The 24879-nt window shown below is 22.8% G+C and overlaps 3 protein-coding genes across 4 annotated transcripts in view; 1 reads left to right on the forward strand and 2 right to left on the reverse strand.

Moving 5' to 3' along the window:
- The window catches only part of LOC117169237 (zinc finger CCCH domain-containing protein 10-like), a 64362-nt gene extending 62027 nt beyond the window's left edge, over nucleotides 1-2335 (reverse strand). Inside the window, exon 1 of one of the 2 annotated variants that reach the window (XM_033355507.1) lies at nucleotides 2227-2335. The gene's annotated coding sequence lies outside the window, so the exon portion shown is untranslated. Of the gene's footprint in view, nucleotides 1-2071; nucleotides 2187-2226 lie in introns of those variants that run through there. The other variant, XM_033355505.1, reaches the window with a different exon arrangement.
- LOC117169239 (partner of bursicon-like) overlaps nucleotides 1-6675 on the forward strand; it is a 14927-nt gene extending 8252 nt beyond the window's left edge. The window contains exons 5-6 of the mRNA XM_033355509.1: nucleotides 2084-2209; nucleotides 6434-6675. Coding sequence (XP_033211400.1) covers nucleotides 2084-2209; nucleotides 6434-6583 — 276 coding nt within the window. The 3' untranslated portion in view covers nucleotides 6584-6675. The remainder of the gene's footprint in view (nucleotides 1-2083; nucleotides 2210-6433) is intronic.
- Nucleotides 6676-11262: 4587 nt separating this feature from the next.
- LOC117170074 overlaps nucleotides 11263-24879 on the reverse strand; it is a 114316-nt gene continuing 100699 nt past the window's right edge. The window contains exons 38-44 of the mRNA XM_033356596.1: nucleotides 24800-24877; nucleotides 20599-20872; nucleotides 20450-20523; nucleotides 15299-15499; nucleotides 15142-15218; nucleotides 11634-11784; nucleotides 11263-11555 (exon numbers count right to left, since the gene is read on the reverse strand). Of these exons, the coding sequence (XP_033212487.1) occupies nucleotides 11313-11555; nucleotides 11634-11784; nucleotides 15142-15218; nucleotides 15299-15499; nucleotides 20450-20523; nucleotides 20599-20872; nucleotides 24800-24877 (1098 nt within the window). The 3' untranslated portion in view covers nucleotides 11263-11312. The remainder of the gene's footprint in view (nucleotides 11556-11633; nucleotides 11785-15141; nucleotides 15219-15298; nucleotides 15500-20449; nucleotides 20524-20598; nucleotides 20873-24799; nucleotides 24878-24879) is intronic.

The following is a 24879-nucleotide window of genomic DNA, read 5'->3' on the forward strand; positions in this document are numbered from 1 at the left end:
CGAATGAAATAGTTCAATTTTAAATCAAGCAGATAAATTTTCAGCAGAGAAGATTAATTTCCTATAAAAAGAAAATTAATTTTTAACAAAAGAGTGAAATTTCAATTTCACAAAAAATTTCAAAGTTCAATTTCAAACAAAGCTGATACAATTTAAAAAAAAATAGTTATATTTGCATAAAAGTGATGAATTTTCTACTAAAATGCTAAATCTTTAACTGGAATAGTTACATTTTGTACCAATTAGATGAATTTTTAACAACAGTTCCATTTTTAACCAAAGTATTGACTTTTTAACCAAAATGATAAATCTTTAATTGGAATAGTTGAATTTTAAACCAAAAAAAATGTCAATAAAAAAATGAACAGTTAAATTTTCAGATAACAAAATTAATTTTCAACCAAAAAAAAAGTAATTTTCACCAAGCTGTTGAATTTCCAACGAAAAATGATAAATTCTGAACGAAAAATGAAATAGTTGATGTTTCAACTAAAGAAGATTTTAATTTGAAATTAAAGCAGTTAAATTTAACCGAAAAAGAGGATTCTTCAACTAGGAAAGATTGTTCAGGCCAGAGGAAAGAAATTCAGCTAAACTGTCTAATTTTCAAGCAAAAAGAGTATTTTTAACCAGTAAGATTAATTTTCGATTACAATGGACGAATTTTCAACAAAATAGATGATTTTTCAACTAAAAAAATTCATTTTTAATCAAAACCAGAACAGATAAATTTTCATTTAAAAAATGCATTAAAACCCTTAAAAAATTAATTTTCAACTCAGTAGTTATATCCAGTAACAAGTACAAAGCTACGCTTAAAATTTAAAAAATATTATTTAATAGTATACTACAATTTAAACAAAACTAGAAACATTTTTGAATCCTTCTGAAATATGTTGAGTTCGTTTGAAATCACTGGAATATTTAAAATCTTTCTGAAATTTTTGTTTGTGAAATCTTTCATTGAAATTATTGAATTATTTTAAATCTTGGTGAAATCTTCTAAAGTGTTTTAAAACCTTTTAAAACCGTTTCGAATCTTTGAAATGTGGTGCACTGTAACCTTCTTGAATTCTTTGAAATATTTGAAATTTTTATGAATCATTTAAAATATATTTGTGAAATCTTTTGTATTATTTGTTTAAAATCAATTGACTAGTTAAAATCTTTTGAAATCATCAAAAAAATTCGAAACTAATTCCAATCATCGCAATTTTTTTAATCTTTGTGAAATGTTTGCAATATCTTCGTGAAACGTTCAAAAACGTTTAAAGCATTTTGAAATCTGAAATATTTTTAAATTCTCGGAAATATTTATTTATCAAAAGACAATAACTCAAAAATAAGGTTCTCGTGATAAATTCAACGAGATTTCACACTGTTTTATTATTTTATACTTCTTTATTCTTTTACATATACCATTACAGACTTAACCTCAAACTTTGAAATATATTAAAAATATGTACAGCCCAATTTCAGATGGTACCTTCATTGGAAAAATAAGATTGACCCTTTTGAAGTGAATTTTTCTCTACACAACTTATAAATAATAAAAGTGTCACAGCGATTTCAGAATAAGAAATAAATAGAAAATTTTCAGAGGACAATCACAAAAAAACACTCATTGAACAAATTAATTACCTTTTTTGACAACTTCTGAAAACTTTCATGATAAAATAAGAGCCACACATATGTTTTTAACAAATACTTATTGCGAAATTATAAGATTACATTATTTCTGAGAACTTCTCGTTTTTGACAAGTGTCAGAAAATTTACTACATTTACATTTCAAAACAGTTTGAAACACATCAACAAATACACCTTCAAATCAATTTTAAAAAGTAAAAAAAAAATACTTGAAAATTTATTCAAAAAATTTTGCACAACATTTTTATAAACCGGCAATTGTAAATTAAATATAAAATCTGAAATTCGACAGGTTATGCGTTTTACTGCAAGTACTAATAACAGCATTTGAAGATGAAAAATGAACCTGTGGTTTAAATATTTTCAACAAGCCTCAATATTCAATCTGTAAATATTCTGTATACAAAAAAGTTATAACAAACCTATTTTTGCAGGTTTCTGGCTCAAAAATTTGGCAAATGGAAAGGAGTTGTATGTGTTGTCAGGAGAGCGGGGAAAGAGAGGCGAGCGTATCACTTTTCTGTCCAAAGGCAAAGCCTGGTGAACGGAAATTTAGAAAGGTTGATTAAATACACACACGAGTGTTATCTTCTTTCAAAAATGTCGAAAATTTGAAGCAAAAAAAAATAGTAACTCCCCGCAGAATATTGCTTTTTCTTTTGAAAAAGGTGATTTTCAACACAAATTTTTCACGCGGCCATATTGCTTTCTTTGTTTGACTTTTCGCCGTAGGAACGCGCGAACCGAACCGCGCGGGAAAGTTTAACTATCTTTCCAAGTGTCCAAGAACGACATTTTTGAATGAAGAAATTGAAAGAAGGTTCCTATCAAATCCCAATTTTGAAATTGCCTGACTTTCCCCTAACCAATTTTTCATTTCCGCTGACTTATAAATTCGTTATTAGATATAAAAAAATTTTACACCTAGGAGGTCAATAATGCTGATACAAAAAAAAAAAAAAATGTTTCCAGGCAGAAAGTGTCATATTCGTTATTTCCACCAAAAAATATTTTTATTAAAAAAAAATTATACAAAAGCTGGCAATTTTCAATTAATCCAATTTAAAAAATCTCAATTCAATTTTTATTTTTAAAAACTCATTTTCAACCAAAAAGTTCAAGTTTCAAAAAAGAAGATTAATTCTCTACCAAAAAAAAGGTTGGTTTCTTAGGAAAAACATTAATTTTCTCATCAAAAAGGTTAAATTTTAACAAAAAATGGAAGAATTCAATTTTTCACTAAGAAAGAAAAGGAATTCCCAAAAAAATTGTTCAATTCTCACTCAGAATGATGAATCTTTGATTAAAAAAAAGATAAATCTTCAAAAAAAAAGTATCTGAATAGATATTTCCACAAACATTTTTTTTTTTTGATCAAAAGCAGTTAAATTAAACCAAAACTAAAAATTTTCCACAAATTAGTTGAATCCTTCAACTAAAGACTTATTTTCAAAACAAAAAGAAAAATTTTTAGAAAGTGTTGAATTTTCAAAAAAGAAAAATAAATAAATAGTTTTCACCAAAATAGTTACATTTTCAAAAAATAGAAATGTCTACTATAATCATGAATTTGTAACAAACAAAAAAAATACTTTCAGCCCAAAAGACGAATTTTTAAATAAAGAAGATAAATTTGAACAAAAACTTGAATAGTTAAATTATTAGTTAAATTATTAATTGAATTTTTAGTAAAAAAATAAATTTTTAACCAAATAAGATAAATTTTTAACCAAACAGATAAATTTTCAACTAAGCAGATTCAATTTTTATAAAAAATAAATTTTCGACAAAAGATGAAAGTCAAATTTTCGTTGAAAAAAAATTTTTTAATAAAAAAAGAAACTAATTTTCAAACAAAGAAAAGAATGTTTAACCAAACATAGAACAAGAAGATTCATTTTCCACCGAAAAAGATTAATTATTTTTAAAATACATGAAATTTAAACCAAATATTCTAAAACAATTCTCATTTAAAAACAGTTGAATTAAACCAAAAAATACAAAATTTCAACAAAATAGTTGAATCCTCTACCAAAACAGACCAATTTTTAAACCAAAAAGAGAGATGAAATTTTAAACGCAGAGACTTTTCGGTCAATAAAGAAAAAAACTCTCATCCAAAACGTTGAATCTTTAACCCAAAAAGATGATTCTTTAATCAAATAAATGCATTTACAACAACAAAAATATAAATATTTAAACAATAATGGAATAGCTACATTTTCAGTTTAATAAACTAATTTTCTTTCAACAAAATTAGTCAATTTTTAACCAATGAAATTAATCTGTAACTAAAATGATGAATCTTTAACGAAAAAAAAATTTATAATCAAGTAATTGAATTTTCAACCAAAAGACAAATTTTCAATTAAAAATATAAACATTTTTTCAACCGAAAATAAAAAAGTCTAATTTTTAGTCAGAAAAATGAATTTTCAAGCAAAAAAATAAAAACAAATTTAAAAAAAAAACAGTTTAATTTTCAACGAAATAGTTCAATTTTCAACAAAACATACAAATTTTCAAACAAAAAATTTTAATTTATATAAAAAAGAAAAATTGTCGACAAAAAATGGAATAATTACATTTTTACTTTAGAAAATTAATTATTAATAAAAGAACTAATTTTCAACTAAATAAAAGAATTTTCAAACAAAAATATAAATTAAAGAACAAGATTTGTCTCGATTTACTACCGACAAAGATTGATTTTTTTTAAATATACATGATTTTTCAACTAAATATTTGCACTTTTAACCAAGAAAATTAATTTCCTACCAAATATGAAAGCTAAATTTTCATTTAAGAAAATGATTTATAAAAAAAATCACCAACATAGTTAAAATTTCAACCAAAATGATGAACTATAAACCAATAAATTTTTAACAAGAATAATCAAATTTTACCCGAAAATAAAATAGTTAAATTTATAGTGAAAATATTAATTTTTAAGCAAATAATGTCCATTTTTAGCGAATTAGTTAAATTTTCAACTAAACAGAATATTTTTTAACCAAGAAGATTAAATTTCGATCAAAAAGATCAATTTTCGAAAAAAAAATGTATGTTAAATTTGCAGTTAAAAAATAATGTTTAATAAAGAAAAAATACAGAATTTTCAGCCAGAAAGATACATTTTATACCAACAAATTAATTTAAAAAAATTTATACATTTTAAATCAAATATTTGAATTTTTTAAGGAATTATCAACCTAATTGTTAAATTTTCACTTTAAGAAATAAATTGGTCACCAGGAAGATTAATATGTAACTAGAAAAATTAATTTTCAACCCAAAATATTAATTTTGTACCAAAATTGAAATAGTTAAATTTACAGTTAAAAAAATAAGTTTCCAACAAAAACAAAAATAATTTTCACTAAAATAGTTCGAATTCAACGAAAATGATAAATGCTAAACTAAATAGTAGTTAAATTTTCAATTAAAAAAAATACAAATTTTTAATAAAATGATTTTTTAAACTTTTTTAATGATTTTTTTCTATGAAAAAGATAAATTTTTGTTTCAAAAAATAATTTTTAACCAAAAATATACATTTTCTATCAAAAGATTAATTTTTGTAAAAATACATAAATTTTCAACCAAATTTTTAAAGGAAATTCCAAACTAATTGTTAAATTTTCAACTAAAGAGATGAATTGGTCACCAGAAAGATTAACATGTTACCAGAAAAAAAAAGAATTTGAAAACAAAAACATTAATTTTCTACCAAAGCTGAAATAGTTCAATTTAAAGTTTAAGAAAATAAGTTTCCGACTAAAACAAAAATAATTTTCACCAAAATAGTTCAAATTTGAACGAAAATAATCAATGCTAAACCAAATAGTTATATTTTCAACCCAAAGGCTAAATTAAACAAATTTTAATTTCAAGTTTTAATTAAATGACTTTTTAACCAAAAAGATTAAATTTCTATGAAAAAAGATCAATTTTCGACAAAAAAATCAAAGTAAAAAATTCGGTTGAAAAAAATCATTTTTAACCCAAAGGCTAAATTTTCTACCAAAACATTGATTTTTGAAAAAATACATAAATTTTCAACCAAATGTTCAAATTTTTAAAGGAATTTTCAACATAATTGTTAAATATTCAACATTTTGTTATCACTAAAGTCGAATTTTCAAACAAATAGTATAATATTTTACTAAAGACACTAAATTTTCAGCCAAACATGTAAAAATTAAATTTTCAGTTCATAAAAATTATTTTCAAAAAAAGGCTCAACAAAAGAGTTAAATTTCCAAAATAAGATAAAGGTTTTCTGAAATAAAATCATGAATTACCAAGCAAAAAATGAATTTCAAACACAATAGTTTTACTTTCAACCATGCCAACCAAAAAAAAAAAAAAAGAAAAAAAAAACAAGAAAAAAAGGAGTTTTAACGAAAAATATAATAGTTGACATTTTAACCAAAAAAGATTTCAATTTTAAATCAAAATTAGTTGAATTTAACAAAGGAAGGGCGAATTTTGAACAAAATAGTATAAATCCTCAACTAAAAGAGATTAATTTTTAACTGAATATTTTCGATTTTTAACCAAAATAGTTGAATTTTCTAAAAAAAAAACTTTGTAACAAAATCATAAAAGTAACTTTTAACTTCAGTTGATCTAAAATAACCTGATATTTCCTGATTTTCTTTGACCAAGTCTCAAGCACCCTGACTTTCTGGAATTCTTTGACCTGTAGCGACTCTGTGAAATGAAAATTGTACACAAAATCTTTAAAAAATTCTAACAATGAATAATTTTGACAATTATAGGTGACAACAAAGGCCCCCATTGAATGCATGTGTCGTCCATGCACAGGAGTTGAAGAATATTCCATAGTTCCCCAGGAAATAGCTGGATTTGCTGAGGAAGGGCCTTTAACTAGCTCCGCCCATTTCAGAAGATCGTCAGGGCTTCAATAATTTTCCAAATTTTCCTCAATTTGATGACAAATTAAAACTAATTTTTAGTTATTTAAAAAAATTAAATTTGTAAATTTTACAGTGCAAAGTACCACCAATAAAATTGAATTCGATTTGTCTACTCTATCTTCTTAAAAGGTTAATCAGAATATTTTCATTTTGTTCATTCCATGGTTTTTTATAAAAAATTTATTTTAAAAAAAAAGTGCGGAAGTACAAAATTATAGCTTTACATTTTCAAGGATTAGACCATAAAAGCGTTCATTTCAGATCTCGAATCTTTGAAACTATCAAAACGCAGCTCTCTTTCTGTTATTAATATTTAAGACAATATAATTTTTTCGAGTAAAAAATAAAATATATTTGATCTACAGCACAAAAAAACTGTTTTCTTAATCTTATTGTCAGTGAAGAACAATTATAAACCGCAGTCACTTAAATACTATTTAAAATAATCTTTTTAAATGTAAACAAATTGAACCACAGTACCAGGATTTTTTCTTAAATCTTGTTTTTAGTGAAGATTCTTTGGAAATATAAAATAAAAAATACTGTTTTTTTGTTTTTAGCGCGATCTATTCGGGGCCCAGTTCTGCGAAAATTAAAATGTATTCCATAAAAAAATAGCTTTATTGCTTTTTGGATCAAAAATTTATCAGTTGAAGTTTCTTCTTATTGGTTGAAAATTTGTCTTTTACTTGTTCGTCCTTTTTGATCAAATTCGACGGCCTCTAATTTAAAATATATTTTTGGTTGAAATATCTGCTCTTTAGTTTAAAACAAACGGTTTTGGTGAAAATCTGTTTTTTTTTTATTGTTTTTTTTTTTCGTTAAAAATTGACTTATTTTAAACTAAAGAAAATAAATTTCTAACGAAATACTTAAATTTTTAACCAAAAAGATGAATTTTTAATCAAGATTAAATTTCTATAGAACAAGATAGATTTTTAACAAAAATGGAACGGTCCAATTTTTAATAAAGAAAAGAATTTTCAACCGAGAAGGTAAATTTTCAAATAATAGGATTAATTTTCTACCGAAAAAGATTAATTAAAAAATAATAATAATTTTGAACTAATGAGATGAATTAGTAACAAAGAAGAATATTCTACCACAAAAGATGAATTTTCAAAGGAAGAAAAATTAATAAATTTGGAAGCAATAATAGAATAGTTGTGAAAAAATAATTTTAAACTAAATACAATAAATTTTTAACAAAATAAATAAATTTCCAATTCTTCTCTTTTTGCTGAAAATTAATCATTATGCTTAACAAATGTTGTTTGTTTGAAAAATCATTTTTCGGTTGAAAATTTAAGTAATTTTTGCAAAATTCGTTCTTTTCTTGAAAACTGAGTTTTTAATTGAAAAAGGATCTATGTGTTTGAAAGTTGACTTTTTTTCGAAAATTATTCTTCTTATTTGCAAATTCATTTATTTCGATTAAAAATTTAACTACTTTATTTTTTATTCTGAATTTATTCTTTTAGTTACAAACTTACTTGTTTCAATGAAATTTTAATTTTTGAATTGAAATAGTTTTTTTTTTTAGAATTTATTGCTTCTGGTTGAAAATTTAACTATTTTAGTGAAGTTTTTTTTTGAATGGATGAAAAAAATGTGAGTTTTAAACCCGAAAAGGATGAGTTTTCAACAAAAATAATTTTTACTCAAACAATTGCATTTACAACCTATTTTTTTTTTTAAAGCAAGAGCCAAATTTTCAACAAAAAATGACATTTTAAACAGAAAAAATAAAACTGTAAACAGGAAAGATCATTTTTCACCGATTTCTATGGTTAGAAATTTAACTATTCTATTAAAAAATTCGCTTTTTTGGTTAAAAATTAATTTTTTTTAAAGAGGAAATTAACTTATTCCATTTTGGATTGAAAATGTTTTTTTATTAGTTCAAAATTCACTTCTTTTTTTTTAAATGAACTATATTGTTGAACATTAACTTTTTTACTTTTAATAGAAAATTTGACTTTTTAGTTAGAACTTTAAATATTTAGTTAAAAAATTATGTATTTTGTTGAAAATTTGTCTTTCTAGTAGAAATTTCATCTTCTTGTTTGAAAAATCATCTTGTTGGTTCAAAATTGAATTATTTCATTTTTAGATCAAAATTCATCTTTATTAGTTGAAAATTCAATTATTTGATATTAAAAATAGCGTCTCTTTTCTTTAAAAATTAATCAGTATGCTTAAAAATTAACCTTTTTTTTTGAACAAAAAAACTTTTCGGCGGAAAATATAAGCAATCTTTTAAAAATTCGTTTTCCTTTCTTGAAAATAATTTCTTTTTTCTAGTTAAGAATTCAACTATGTGTTTGAAAGTTGTCTTTTCTAAATAAAATTATTCTTTTAGTTTTCAAATGAATTTATTTTGGTTAAAAATTCATTTCTCTGGTTAAAAGCTTCTACTACTTTGTTAAAAATATTTTTCTTTTCTTAAGAATTAATATTTCAGATAAAAATTCATCTTTTTGGTTGAAAATTTAAGTACTTTATTTAAATCTCCTTTTTGTTGTTCAAAATTATGTTTTAACTGAAAACTGAACTATTTCATTTTTTGTTAGAAATTTATTTTTTCAGTTGCAAATTCACTTCTTTTGATGACAATTTACTATTTTACTGCATATTTTTTAATTCATTATTTTTGGTCGAAAACTTAATATTTTGTTTAAATCTCCCGTTTTTTTTTTTCTTTTTTTTTGTTAACAATAATTTTGTCAGCAGAAGGTATTTTATTTAAAAGTTGTCTTTTTTTGTTTCAATTCAACTTTCTAATTTAAATTTAACAAAATCGTTCAATTTTAGACAAACTAATTAAATTTCCAACCAAAGTCAATTTTCAAGTAATAATGGAAGTTAAATTTTCTCAGTAAAAATTTCCTTTAAGTAAATATAATCAATTTTGAAGTGAATACAATCAATTTTTATCAACACAATTAAATTTTCAATTTGTCTATTTTGGTTGAAAATTAATCATTATGCTTAACAATTATCCTTTTTGTTTGAAAAAAACACTTTTAGGCGAAAAATAAAAACAATTTTTAAAAAATTCGTTTATTTTTTCTTGAAAATTAATTTTTTTTAGTTAAAAATTCCACTATGTGTTTGAAAGTTGACTTTTCTAAAGAAAATTATTCTTTTCGTTTGCAAATTAATTTATTTTTGTTAAAAATGCATTACTCTGGTTAAAAATTTAACGAGTTTGCTAAAAACATTTTTCTTTTGTTAAAAATTAATATTTCAGATAAAAATTCATCTTTTTGTTTGAAAATTTAAGTGAAATATCAAATATATTTTTTAATAGCCCTTTTTTGGTTCAAAATTATATTTTAAATGAAAATTAAACTACTTTACTGCATTTTTTAAAATTTATTACTTTTAGTTGAAAATTTAATATTATGTTTCAAATCTCCAGTTTTTTTTTTTTTTTGGTTAACCATTATTTTTTCAACAGAAGGTATTTTATTTAAAACTCGTCTTTTTTGTTTAAATTCAACTTTTTAATTCAAATTTAACAAAATAGTTCAATTATAGACGAAACAATTACAACCAATAAGTTGAATTTTTAAAGCAAGAGACAAATTTTCAACAAGCGAAATTAAAAAAAAGATACTTTTTACTGAAAAATGTATTTTTACTCCAAAAGCGTGAGTTTTATATAAAAAAAAGGAAGGTTCAACGAAAAAGTTAAATTTTCGACAAATATTCCAATATTTAACCAAAAATACAAGAGTAGACTTTTAAATTAAAAAGAATACACTTTTTTTATTTAATATTAAAATCTTTTTTTGTTTTTGTTGGAATATCCCATTTTCTAATTTTTCGTTGAAAATTCATCATTTTTGGTTCAAAATTATACTTCTTACTTCAAAAGGTAATTTTTTTGATTTCAGATTAATAACATTAGTAAAAAATTCTATTCCTATTCCATTTTGGACTGCAAATTTTTTCTTATTTAGTTCCAAATTCACTTTTTTTTTTGTTACAAATTGAACAAATAATACAAATATTACAAATATTCAATTTTTTAATTTAACATTTCACTATTTCATTTTTGGTTTAAAATTTATTTTTTCGTTGAAAATCTATCATTTTTGTCGAAAATTCTTTTTCTTTTAGTAGAAAATTTGCCCTTTTTAGATAGATCTTCAAATATTTAGTTAGAAATTTATGTATTTTGTTGAAAATTTGAGCTTTTTTCGTTAGAAAAATGAAATAGTTCATTTTTGTTTCAAAATTCATCTTTATTAGTTGAAAATTCAATTATTTGGTATTAAAAATAGTAAATGTTATCAAAATATCTACTTTCAAGTTTTTTCGGCAGACAATAATGTAATATTTTTGTAAAATTGAGAACTACATACGAAAAACTGACAAGTAATTTAAAAATATTATTTCTTTTCTCTTCAAACTGGACGGCTTACTTTTTTACTTTATTTTACAAATGAACCCATAAACTTTTATGAATAATTCATATAAAAAAAGCTGTTTTTTATTTATTAAATTTAAATTATCGCAAAACTCGGTCTGGGTAAGCTCCCCCATTATTAAATACTACAAACAAAATTTTTACAGCATAAAAAACTTAAATCATAGTACAAAAAATACTATTTTTGTTAAAATCTTATCGTTAAAAAGATTCCAGTTATTTATACTTTGGTAGAATCTTTGGAAAAATTAAAATGCAGGCCCATACGTGAAAAAACGGTATTTAAGGATTAAATATATCCTTCGATAAATCGTCAAGACGAAGATATTCCAGTTGCCAATCAAATTCCTCGGCCTCTGCATTTTCTGGAATATTTATCGCAAATTTCAAAATATTTTCGTTTTTTCTGGAAGCGCAGTTGCTCGCTCTCATGTTGATAACATCTTGAAAAAGGGAACGGACTTTTTTCGTAGATCCTTTTTCATTTATGATTTTTTGCATCTGCTCGAAAACATCATTTAATTCCTGAAAAAAGAAAGAAAATTAAACTCACAATTAATATTCAAATTAAAACCTAAATTCCCTAAAGAATTTCAGACTTACTTCAGCGATTTCCAATTTTTCTCCGAATTCTACTATCAGTTTGTGCAGAAATTCTAAGCTATCGTCGTCTTTTTGTTCCAATAAACGTTTCAAGCAGGCAATCATCATTGGCGGAGGCAATACTCCATGCTTGAAAAGCTCTCCCATGAACCTGAGAGAAATTATGAAAATGATTTTAAAAAGACTTTAAACAAAAATAAATATTCCAGGCCATTTTAGGATGAAAGTCGATAAAGGATCAAAATTCCTATTTATTTATTGCAGGCTTGAAAGTCTTTTCCGTTTTTCTACTTAAATACGAACTGAATTAACAGAATCCAATTAAAAAATAAGACTATTTCATGTTCAAAAGTTTATTCTTCTCGATACAAAAGTCTCCTATTAAATTTTTTGCTAAGAATTCACAATTTTTATTTAAGATTTTTATTATTTGCTCAGAATTAACTTATTTGTTGAAAATTAAACAATTTTGCAAAAAATGCATACTATTTGGTTGAAAATTCAACTGCTCTATTAAAAATGCATCTTTTTAACTTGATAATTCAAAAATTTAATTTCAATTAACTTTCTATACAAATTTCATGGTTAAAAATGCAACTGCCTGGTTAATTAATATTTTTGATGAAAATTAATATTTTTGGGTTAAAAATTCAACTGTTTTCTAGAACTAGTTTCTTGAAAGATCGTTTTTTTGTTTAAAGATTAATAATTTTAGATGAAAATTTAATTATTTTGTTGAAAATTCAATTTTTTGTAGAAAGTTCATATTTTGGGCACAAAAATTAAATAATTTGGTACAAAATTAAACTGTTTTACATACCATTCATTTTTTAAAATTCAAAATCCATTCTCCTCAATAAAAATTTTACTACACCTTTCTTGGTAAAAAATTAATCTCTTTTGATTTAAAAACTAAAGTATTTATTCATTCTACAACAAAATTAGTTGAAAATTCGTTTTTGTTGGTTAAATCCAAATTTTTTTCATTTTTAATCAAAATCTTTATTTTATGAAATATCAACTATTTGATTTTTCGTTAAAAATTCGTCTTTTCAATTTGAAAATTCAATTTTTTGGTTGAAAGTTTAACTAGTTTCTTATAAGATAATTTTGTTGTTTAAAGATTTACAATTTTAGATGAAAATTAGTTTTTTTTCTTTAAAAAATTATGTTTTTAAACTGAAAATTTAATTATTTTGTTGGAAATTCAATTTTGAGTAAAAAATTCTTATTTTGGGCGTAAAAATTAAATAATTTGGTACAACATTAAACTGTTTTACATAATATTCGTTTTTAACATTTTAAATTCATTCCGCTCAATACAAATTTTTACTACACCATTCTTGGTAAAAAATGTATCTCTTTTAGTTTAAAGATTGAAGTATTTATTCATTGTACAAAAAAATTCGTTGAAAATTTGTTAGCGTGTTAACTAGTATCTTAAAAGATATTTTTTTTTCTTTAAAGATTCATAATTTTAAATGGAACTTTTGTTTTTTTTTCTTTTAAAAATTATGTTTTTAAGTTGAAAATTTAATTATTTTGTTGAAAAATGAATATTTTTAGAAAGTTCTTATTTTGGGCACACAAATTAAATAATTTAGTACAAAATTAAACTGTTTTACATAACATTAGTTTTTTAAAATTCAAAATTCATTCTCCTCAATACAAATTTGACTACACCTTTCTTGGTAAAAAATTAATTTCTTTTACTTTAAAAACTAAAATATTTATTCATTGTACAAAAAATTTAGTTGAAAATTCGTTTTTGTTGGTTAAATCCAACTTTTTTTTCATTTTTAATAAAAATGTTTAGTTTATGAAATACCAACTATTTGATTTTTCGATAAAAATTCAACTTTTTAGTTTGAAAATTCAACTTCTTGGTTGAAAATTTAACTAGTTTCTTAAAAGATATTTTGTTTTTTTGAAATATTCATAATTTTAGATGAAATTTTTTTTTTCTTTTAAAAAATTTTTAAACTGAAAATTCATATTTTGGACACAAAAATTAAATAATTTAGTACAAAATTAAACTGTTTTACATAACATTCGTTTTTTTAAATTCAAAATTCATTCTCCTCAATAAAAATTTTACTACACAATTCTTGGTAAAAAATTAATTCCTTTTAGTTTAAGAATTAATGTATTTATTCATTGTTCAGAAAATTTAGTTGAAAATTCGTTTTTTCTGGCAGAAAATTTAACTGTTTGGTTAAAAATTAATCTTTTTAACTGAAATTTTAACTATACGATTTTTTTTTAATTTATATTTTTTAGATGAAAATGTAACTATTTGGTTGAAAATTCATGCATTTCTTTAAATCGTTTCTTTGTTGGTTGAAAATTAATCTTCTGGGTTTAAAATTCAACTATTTGCTGTAAAATTTTTTATTAGAAAATTACTTTTTTTTGTTAAAAATGTAACTGTATGACTGAAAAGTAATCTGTTTTAGTTCAGGATTCAAGTATTTTGTTAAAAATTCGTATTTTGGTTATATTTAACTGTTTTTTTTATTTAAAATAAAAATCTTTTTGGTTTAAATTATAATTATTACATTTTTAGTTGGAAATTCAACCATTTCTGGGGAATTCGTCTCTAGGTTGAAAATTAAATAAAAAATTAAGCAGAAAATTAGTTCTCTTTTTATTGCAAATTAAATTTTTTACTGTGAATTTAACTTCGATTTTTTGTTGGAAATTCATGTATTTTTTTAGAAAATCATCTTTTTGATAGTCAATTACTACTGTGGATTTAAAATTTAAAAATTAAAAAATTTAAAATTAATCTGTTTTAGTTGAGTGTTAAATTTTTATATTGAAAATTCAAGTTTTTTCTTGGTTATAGTGATGTGTTTTTTTATTAAAAATCTTTTTTGGTTTGAATATTAACTATTAAATTTTTTGTTGAATATTCAATGGTTTTATAGAGAACTATTTTGTTTGGCATGAAAATTCAACTGTTTGGCAGAAAATTTAAGCAATTTGATTGAAAGTAATCTTTTTTTTACTAAATTTAACTATTTGGTTGAAAATTCATCCACTGAAACAATCTGTAACTAATAAGCAAAGAAGTTTAAAAATATTTTTCAAAGAAGAGTGAAGAAATAGTGGCATTAGCGGACAATTGTGAGAAAATAGTGTCTTTAATGTAATTTTTTTCTACTTTTCTACTAAAAGATGAATTTTCTATACCAAAAAGAACCAATTTTCTTCCCATTTAACCGAAAAAACGAGAAAAGAGGTAGTTTTGTTGGAAATAGGAGGAAAAAGAGGCATTTCTTTATTTAAAAAAAAGGAAGCAAATTAACTTTTTAACTAAAACATTTACTTTTAAATCCTAAATATAAAATGATTTTCCATAATTACTACAAAAGAAAGCAAATCTAAAACAATCCTTGGTTTCGATCAAAATTCATGGTTATTTCCCGGTGCTCAAAATTCCAAGCCAATTCCCGATTTTTCCGATCAATTGCTTTCCCATAATAAAATAAAATAATTAACTTACCAGATATTACGAATAGAAATCATTCGCTTCTTCACTTCTTCTTCTTCTAAAAGCTCTTGAAGCTCTTGTTTCTTTTCCTGTAATAATGGTAAAATAAAAATGATTTATTTCACATTTTATGACATTCTCCTGCATTTTTGTTTTCGAGGATACTTACGGGATCGACACACTCTTCAATTTTTTTAACTTTGATACTCTTCAAATCTTCCTTCTTGAAATATGAATCAAATTCAGCTTGGCACATGTCCAGAATTACTTTTAAAAAGTCAGATGTGCCGGTAACTGGCATTTTGATTATTTCCTTGACTATAAGGGCGTACAATTCAGGGGATCTTGGTGAATTCGATTCAGGAATGGCCTTGAAATATCGACAAAATTTCGTGCTTTCAATCGCTTTTCAAAATGTATTCAAAATGTATTAAAGAATAAGTCTCTACTTTTTTAATGGAACATGTTTCAAATAAAAATTAAAACAAATTTTTTATCTTCTTTTACCTTAAATTTAGTGCATATTTAAAATATTAATATTTGGAATTAAACATATTTTCCACGTCAGTTAAAATCCTGTAAAAAGTGGAGAAATAAAGGAGATTTTCATAAAAATAGCGAAATATATTCTTTTAAGTAAAATTCAAATGTCATTACTACATTAAATTCAATTTAAAACGCTTCGAATTCCTAATATTTCATATAAAAATATTGTATTTTTAAAAAGATAGATGGATAATCAAACAAAAAATTGAATTTTTAACTAAAAATGATGCATTTTCTACAAAATAGTAGAATTTTGAAATAGAGAAGATAAAGTTTTAACCAAAACTAGAATATTTAAGGTTTTAGTTCAAAACATTAACTTTCAACCGATAATAAAACCGAACTTTCAACAGAACAAAGAGATGAATCTTTAATGATGAACCTTCAAACCAAAAAAGATGAATTTTGAACATAAGAGTAGTTAAATTTTCAGTTAAAAAAATTACTTTTGAGCAAATACGAAGGAGATTAAGTTAGGTAAATTTTTAGTTGACAAATATAATTTTTAACTAAAGCGATGAATTTTTAAATAAAACAATGAATAATTTAACTGGATTCATTAAATTTTCAATTAAAAAAAATTATAAAAAAGCGTTAATGAACTTTGAACTAAAAAATATAAATTTAATAAAAATTATTTTTAATTAGAAATGAATTTATAAATAATGGAACATTTAACTGGATTAGTCATATTATCTATTTAAAAATGATTTTTTAAGCACAAAAAACAATTTTTCAGTAAAATAGTCAAATCTTGAGGTGAAATAGTTCAATTTAAAATTAAAAAATTAATTTCTGACATAAAAGATGAATTTTCAAACAGAAAGTTAATTTATACTAAAAAAGAACTAATTTTCAACTAAAGAGATAAATTGTCAAACGAAAAATTAAATATTTAAAGTTTTAGTTAAAAAATTATATTTGACCAAAGAGATGAATTTTCAACTAAAAATGATTTTTTAACCAAAAAAATTAACTTAAATGAAAAAAGGCGAATTTTCAACAAAATTGCACATTTTTCAATCAGAGATGAATTTTAAACTAAAATGATAAATATTCAAACACACAAAATTAATTTGTAACAAAAAAGGTTTAACTTTCAACAAAGTATTTATATTTTAATTCCAAAAAAGATGAGTTCTAAACATAAAAAATATAATAGCTGATATTCCAACAACAAAAACGAATTTTTAATTTAAAAAAAGTTAAATTCATACAAAAAAGGCGACTTTTTAATATGAATTGAACTTTCAAACAAGAAAGAATTTTCAGTCAAGAAAGAGAAAAAATTACAAATACACTGTGGAATTTGCAAGCAAAAATATTAATGTGCCACCAAGAAGCTTAATTTTATAGTAAAAAGAACGAATTCTCAACTAAAAACGATCAATTTTCAACGAAAAAAAAACGAATTTTCACAAAATAGTTAAATATAGGAATATAATTTTACTTCTACAAATGAATCGTGGTTATTCAATTTTAAATTGCAAATACTACAAAATTAAACATGCTCTCGAAAAAATTCCCTGACATTTCCAGGCTTTTTCAGGTATATAACAATTCCCTGGAAATTTCAGGGTTTTCTAGTAGCGTAGATACCCTATTATTCGAAAAAATTATGCTCAGTTAATTCCTTTCAAAGTACTGATTTAAAAAATTTTAGTATAATTATCAAAAACGGGCTATAAAAATTATCGGATTTCAAATTTCAGCGCATTTTCCGGGTTTCCCGGCCAATATCTTTCATTTTCTCGGGTCAACGAAAAGTAACGTATTCATATCCTTTCACACAAAACAGCAAAAAATTGCAAAATAAATTCATTTTAAAGCAAGTACTTACATTTTCCACATACAAAATCAATTTTTTTGCAAAAAATTGAATGGTTAAACTTTTAGTTGAAAAAAATTAATTTTGTAGAAATTGTTTATGTAAGTTTTTCAAATAAATTAATTTAAAATGAAATTATAATTTTCAACTGGATTAGTTAAATTATATTCCAAAAAAATGAATATTCCATAAAAAATATGTATATTTAACAGGAAATCTTGAATTTTTAACAAAAAAGATGAATTTTGAAGCAAGAAGATTAATTTTCTACCAACAAATACATATTTTTAAACAAAATACGTCAATTTTTACCAAAACAATTGAATTTTTAATTGACAACCAAATACTTGAAATTTGAACTACAAAAATAATAATTTCCAATCAATAACGGAATAATTAGAAACATTTTTAGTTAAAAGAATGAATTTTAAACCAAACATAAGAATTTTGAACTGAAATGAATTTTTCAATAAAAAATTTAATTTTCACTACAAAATATAAATTGTCAATCAAAACTTAAAAAAGTTAAATTTTAATTTAGAAGAATTTAAACAAACAGATGCATTTTTAATTGGAACTAGTCAAATTTTCAGCAAGAAATTACTTTCAAGAACAAAAAACGAATTTTAAAGAAAATAGTTACATTTTCAAAGAAAGTGATGAATTTTTAAATAATATTCTAAATATTTAACTAGAGTAGTTCAATTTTCAGGGTGGCCGTTTTAATGAAAGAAAAAAATTCCCGGTGGAACCCTTGAATTCCAAACTTTTAAAATTGAAGTTTAAAAGTTTTTCAATTCAAAAATTTATAATCAAATGCTCAAAAATTTATACGTACCAAATGGAAGGTGGTAACACTTAAAAAAAAACAATGTTAAATAAAATGCAAATAAACTGAAAATTTAGAACTTTTATAATTTATAGATTTCAAAAATTCAGATTAAGTTCCAAAAATATAAATCCACGTTAAAATTCTCAATAGTCTAAATTAAAGAATCAGGCAATGAACTTTAAAAATTTTCCAAATTATATGATTTTAAGTAATTTTAAGCTAGACACATTAAAAATTGAAAAATAATTTTTTTAACTTAACAGTCCTTAAATTAAAAGTTAAATTATTTTAATTTTAAATAGTCTAGGCATTCTTCAAAAGCTTTAAAATTTTATTTCAAAATCTTAAGAAATCTAGAAGTGGTTTTAAATTTTTCCAAATTCAAAATAATTTTGGAATTTTTTTTCGGAACTTTTAAATATATTTCAAAATGAATTGAATTTTTCTATAACTTTTAGAAAATCATGCAAATTAAAAAAAGACTGGAATTTGAATTTATAAATAATAATAGAACACTTATTATTTGTAAAGCTATTTGAGTAATTTTAAGAGATACTTAGAAGTTTTAAAAAGAGTCGAATTAAATTTAGAATTTGAAATAATTTCAAATACTTACAGCCGAATTTAAAATAAAATTTATATTTTTGCAGATTTCAAACAAAAAATTTGGAGTTTTTTTTAAGAATTGTGAAAGACTTTAAAATTAAAAAATGTTCTTAACATTAAAGGAAAATTGAAAATGATTTTTCATTTTGAAAAATTATAGAAGATTTTAAGGATTTTTTTTTAATTTGCAGGATTATCCAAATTTGTAGGGAAATTTCGATTAATTTTAAAATATATTTAAAAGTTCTGAAAAAATGTTAACACACTTCGTTTAAAGTACTTGAAATAATTTCAAGTGTTTAATTAATTTTGAATCTTTTCAAAACTTCTAAATATCTCTTAAAATTACTCAAATTTTTTCTACAAATAATAAGTGTTCAATTGTTATTTATGCGTCAAAATTTAACAATTTCACTTATAAATTAAACACTTAAAAAAAAACAATTAAAATTGTAACGCTAAAAGTTTAAAAGTTCTTCGAAAATCTAAATATTCAAAGCTTTCTATGTAAAACAATTCAGTTTCAAATTGTTTTCTTTGAAATATTTGGTTTCAATTTACTCGTCTTAAATGAACAGTGAAATTATTGCTAAATACATTTACATTTTTTATTTTTATTTTAAAATTTTTTTAATAGCTGAAAATATTAATAGAAATAATATATTAATAAATTTATTTATTAAATTTAATATAAAAAAATAATATAAAGGAATACCTGAAATTCTGAATTAAAAATATTTTATTGATAAATCATGAAAATTTTAATTTAAAAACAAAATTATCGGAATAAATGATTTATTAATTTGAATTCTTATCAAGCCTTTCAGATTGAAAGAGTTACAATCTGGAAATTCTCAAATTTTGAATGGATCTAGAATTCTTTTGGTCAAAACAAGATTTCTATATTTAAGATAACAGATCCATTTAAATAATAATTTATTTATTTATTTATATTTACAGTTGATAAAATAAAACTGTTTTTTAACAAAAAATTTCAGCTTCAAATGCTTTTAATTGTTAAATCTTCAAAACTGCACTTCAATTATTTTAAAACTGTTAAAATCGAACGTGGGCGGAGTTTTCTTCTGAAAATTCGTGAAATTCCCGGTCTCTCTGTTTTTTATTTTAAAAAATCTTCGATTTTAAAAACTTCGAATTTTTAATTTTGTTTAACCTTTAAAACTGCATTTTAAAATTCTTTAAATAAAAATATATGCTTAAAACTGAAAAATCTAAAATGGAAAATTTTTCAAGTCAAAGATTTTCGAATTAAGCATTCTAAACTAAAAGATATAATAATTTATAAAAATCACAATTTAGGAAATTATTTAAAAACGGTTGAAATCAAAGTTGGACAAAGTTGGTCAAAAAATAAATTCACTGTCATTTCCCGGTTTTCCAGGTTTCCCGGTCCAGTAGCCACCCTGAATAGGGTACCCATAGGGACCTGTTATTAAAATGAAACACTACTCCAATTAAATTATAAATTAAAACTACTAAATACTCACAGGTTTATTATTAAGTTTCGAAGTCGCAGGAGAGTAGGTAGTTCTCGTCCCTTCTAATTTTTTCGTTTTCGATACTTTGAAATTATAAAAAATGATTTTTTTTTTAAATTTTAACTCTTTTCTCTCCTGATAGATATAAAATTTCTTACTATTTCTTCTCCTGTCGCCACCTCGACCATCCTTTCGTGGAACGTCGAAAGAGAGGTTGAGATAATGGTTGAATCGCGCATCTAGTCGCTCTGATTCTGCATCTCGCTGGATTTGGTCCATAGTCTTAGGATTACTATCATCTTTCCTGGGCACCCATTTATTCGACCTCAAGTCGATTACGTCTTGAATCATGAAACGAACTCGGGAACTTATTTTATTAGGTCCCTTATCATTCACGATACTGTCCATAATCTTAAAATAATCCTTCAAGTTCTAAAAACAAAATAAGATGTCGAGTTTAAGGGGGAGTCTCCTGGTGTGAATCGAGAAAAAATCGATTTTTTTAAAGCTTAATCTATTAAAAAATTTTCTGTAAATATTTATACAAAGTTTCAGCTCTGAATTCCAAGTATTTCAGAAGATATAGTAAGAAACCGTGTTTTCTCAGTCATTTTTTTGCAACTTGTGTAGACGATTACGTGAAAAAAATTTTACCTGTCGACTTGATTCAAATTTCATTTTATAGAGTATTGAAAACTGTCCTATATGAACCATAGTTTTATGCAACTATAATTGTTTTTCATAATTAAAACAAAAACAAAAAATAGTAAAATTTTCAGTTAAAATTTTATTTTTCGGTTCAAAACGTGAAAAAATAAATTTATGTTTGGTTTTCACTGGGTCATTGAGGTCCATATAGAGTGAAAAACATATACATTTAAAAAACATATATCTCAAATATACCTTTCAAATAAACTGCCTATCCTACTTTCTTTTCGTAAAAAAAAACTTCCGAAAAATCACCTTTTTTCGAGATACACGCCAGGGGACCCCCCTTAAATCAAATTCACGATCGCCTGGATATTGATTTTTTTAGAAATATCTTAAAAATCTTTTTTCTTGAAATTATTTTTCAGAATAAATGTTGTCACCATGATATATTAGACTTTCCAGGGTGGCGATTTGGCAGACGATTTTAAATTCCCGGTCTAGTTTTTCAATTTTCCCGGGAACTAAAAGTAACATATTCATATTTTTCGCAAAACGCAAACATTTATTTTAAACCATAACGTGTATTTTAAACTTCATTTAACTATTGTAAAATAAATGAATTTTCAAATAAAATTATGAATCTTCAACTGGAATAGTGGAATTTTTAACCAAATAGATGAATTTTCAAACAAAGTTATGAATAATTTCCTGAAATACACGAATTTTTAACCAAAAAGATGAATTTTTAACCATAGAGATTAATTTTTAAACAAAAAGATTTCTTTTCTACCAAAAAATACAATTTTTTAACAAAAAAAAAGAGAAAGAAAAACCAAAAAAAAAAACATGAATTTTCACGAAATAATTGAATTTTAAATAAAAAATGAGTTTTCAACGAAAACAATGAATCTTCTGCTGAAATAGTTCCACTTTCAACCAAAACAAGCAAAAAGCTTTTACTAAAAACGATCAATTGTCATACAAAACTAAAATAATTACGTTTTATGTTAAGAAAATCAATGCTAAAAAAAAAGAATTTTTAACTAAAATTATGGAATATGTAACTGGAATAATATTTTTAGTTTATGAAATTTTTTTTTAACCAACGAAGAAATTTTTTAAAAATAAAACAGCTCATTTTTCAATTGAAGACATGATTTTGTAAACTAAAATGACTAATTTTCAATAAAAAAAATTTATTTTTCAAACAAGTAAATTTATTTATAAACTTAAAGATGAATTATTTGCCTGGAAGACTTGAATTTAAAAAAAAAAAAAGAATTTTGAAACAATGTGATTAACTTTTAAAGAAAAAAAATTATGAATTTTCAATCAAAAACGACTTATTTAGATCTAAATTCTTAAATTTTGGACTAGAAAAAATCAATCAATATAAAAAAAATAGAACATTTAAATTTTCAGTTCAAAAAATTAAGTTTCTACCAAACTGATTAATTTTCATATAAAATCACGAATTTTCAATTAGAACAGTGGAATTTTATACCTGCCAAAAAGATAAATTTTTAACTGAAATGATGAATATTTAACTGGAAGACTTGAATTTAAAAAAAAAGAAGAATTTTGAAACAATGTGATTAACTTTTAAACAAAATATTTTATGAATTTTCAATTAAAAACGACTTATTTAGATCTAAATTCTTAAATTCTGGACTAGAAAAAATCAATAAAAAAAAATGGAACATTTAAACCTTTACTTTAAAAAATTAAGTTTTAAGCAGACTGATTGATTTTCATCTAAAATCATGAATCTTCAACTAAATACTTGAATTATATACCTGGCAAAAATATGAATTTTCAACTGAAATGGTGAATATTTAACTGGAGTATTTGAATTTAAAAAAAGAAGAATTTTGAAACAATGCGATTAACTTTTAAAGAAAAAAAATGAATTAAATGAAACTACATGAATTTTCCAAAAATAGTTTAATGTTTAAATAGAAAATATCAATTTTCAACCAAATCACCCACAAAAAAGAATAAATAAATAAATAAAATTTTAATAGAAGATGGAATAGTTGAATTTTTCATTAAAAATGTAATTCTCAACCAAAAAATCAGATTTTTTTATAAAAATAGTTAAAATTCGGTAAAAACACTTCCTTTCATCCAAAGGAAAAACAAGTTGTAATTTAATAGCTTATTTTTCAATAAAAAATTGAATTTTCAATTAAAATGATGAATCTTTAATAACAACAATTATTTTTTCATCAAGTGCATTTACTTCTAATCAAAAAGATGAATTTTCAACTAGAATGATAAGTATTTAACTGGAATACTTAAATTTTCAATCTAAAATAAGAATTTTTTAATGAAAAAAATTAATGAACTTTTAATTTAAAAAGACAAATTGATATCCAAATTGTAAAATTTCGATCTAGAAAATGCGAATTTTCCAGTCAAAATGGAACGGTTTAATTTTGAGTTTAAAAAATTAACTTTCAACCAAAGAGACAAATTTTCCACAAATTACATGAATTTTAGGAAAATTAGTTTAATTTTTAGGTAGAACATATCAATTTTCAACCAAATCACCCACAAAAAAAGAATCAATAAATAAATAAAAGTTTAATAAAAGATGGAATAGTTGAATTTTCCATTAAAAATGTAAATCTCAACCAAAAAATCAGATTTTTTAAAGAAAAATAGTTAAATTTCGATAAAAACACTTCCTTTCATCCAAAGGAAAAACAAGTTTTCATTTAATACCTTATTTTTCAATCAAAAAATTGAATTTTTAATTAAAATTATGCATCTTCAATAACAACAATTATTTTTCCACCAAGCACATTTATTTCTAATCTAAAAGATGCATTTTCAACTAGAATGGTAAATATTTAACTGGAATACTTAAATTTTCAATCTAAAAAAAGAACTTTCACACAATGAGATTAAAATTCAAAGAAAGTAATGAATTTTTAATTTAAAAAGACAAATTGATATCCAAATTGTTAAATTTCGATCTAGAAAATGCGAATTTTCCAGTCAAAATGGAACGGTTTAATTTTGAGTTTAAAAAATTAACTTTCAACCAAAGAGACAAATTTTCCACAAATTACATGAATTTTAGGAAAATTAGTTTAATTTTTAGGTAGAACATATCAATTTTCAACCAAATCACCCACAAAAAAAGAATCAATAAATAAATAAAAGTTTAATAAAAGATGGAATAGTTGAATTTTCCATTAAAAATGTAATTCTGAACCAAAATATCAGATTAAAAAAATTTGTTAAATTTCAGTTAAAAGACTTCTTTTCATCCAAAGAAAAAACAATTTTTCATTTAATAGCTTATTTTTCAACCAAAAAATTGAATTTTTATTTTTTAAAAATCAACCAAAAATAGAATAGTTGAATTTTCCGTTAAAACTCTAATTCTTAACCAAACAAAATCGGATTTTCAGGAAACACAGTTAAATTTTCTACTAAAATAGATTAATTTTTAGTTAGGAAATTAATTTTTAAGAAAGTAGCTACATTTTCGAAAAGAGATGAATTTTAAATTAAAATGACGGATCTTCCAACAAAATTAAAATTAATTTTTAACAAAAAAGTTTAGCTTTTAAACGCAAGTAATTGAATTTTCAAAAAGAAAAAGATAAATTCCCCCCAAAAAAAGAACAAGAGCAGAAAACTTAGTTAAAAATTTGGTTGAATAAACATTTTTGTCTATCATTTCGAAATACTTACATCATTAGTTTCCAAATTTTTTCCTATTGTCGATAACAGTTTACATAAGCATTCTAGGTTCTCCTCGTCTCTGTGTTGCA

This window comes from Belonocnema kinseyi, chromosome 3, assembly GCF_010883055.1.
Source record: "Belonocnema kinseyi isolate 2016_QV_RU_SX_M_011 chromosome 3, B_treatae_v1, whole genome shotgun sequence".
Lineage (NCBI taxonomy): Eukaryota > Metazoa > Arthropoda > Insecta > Hymenoptera > Cynipidae > Belonocnema > Belonocnema kinseyi.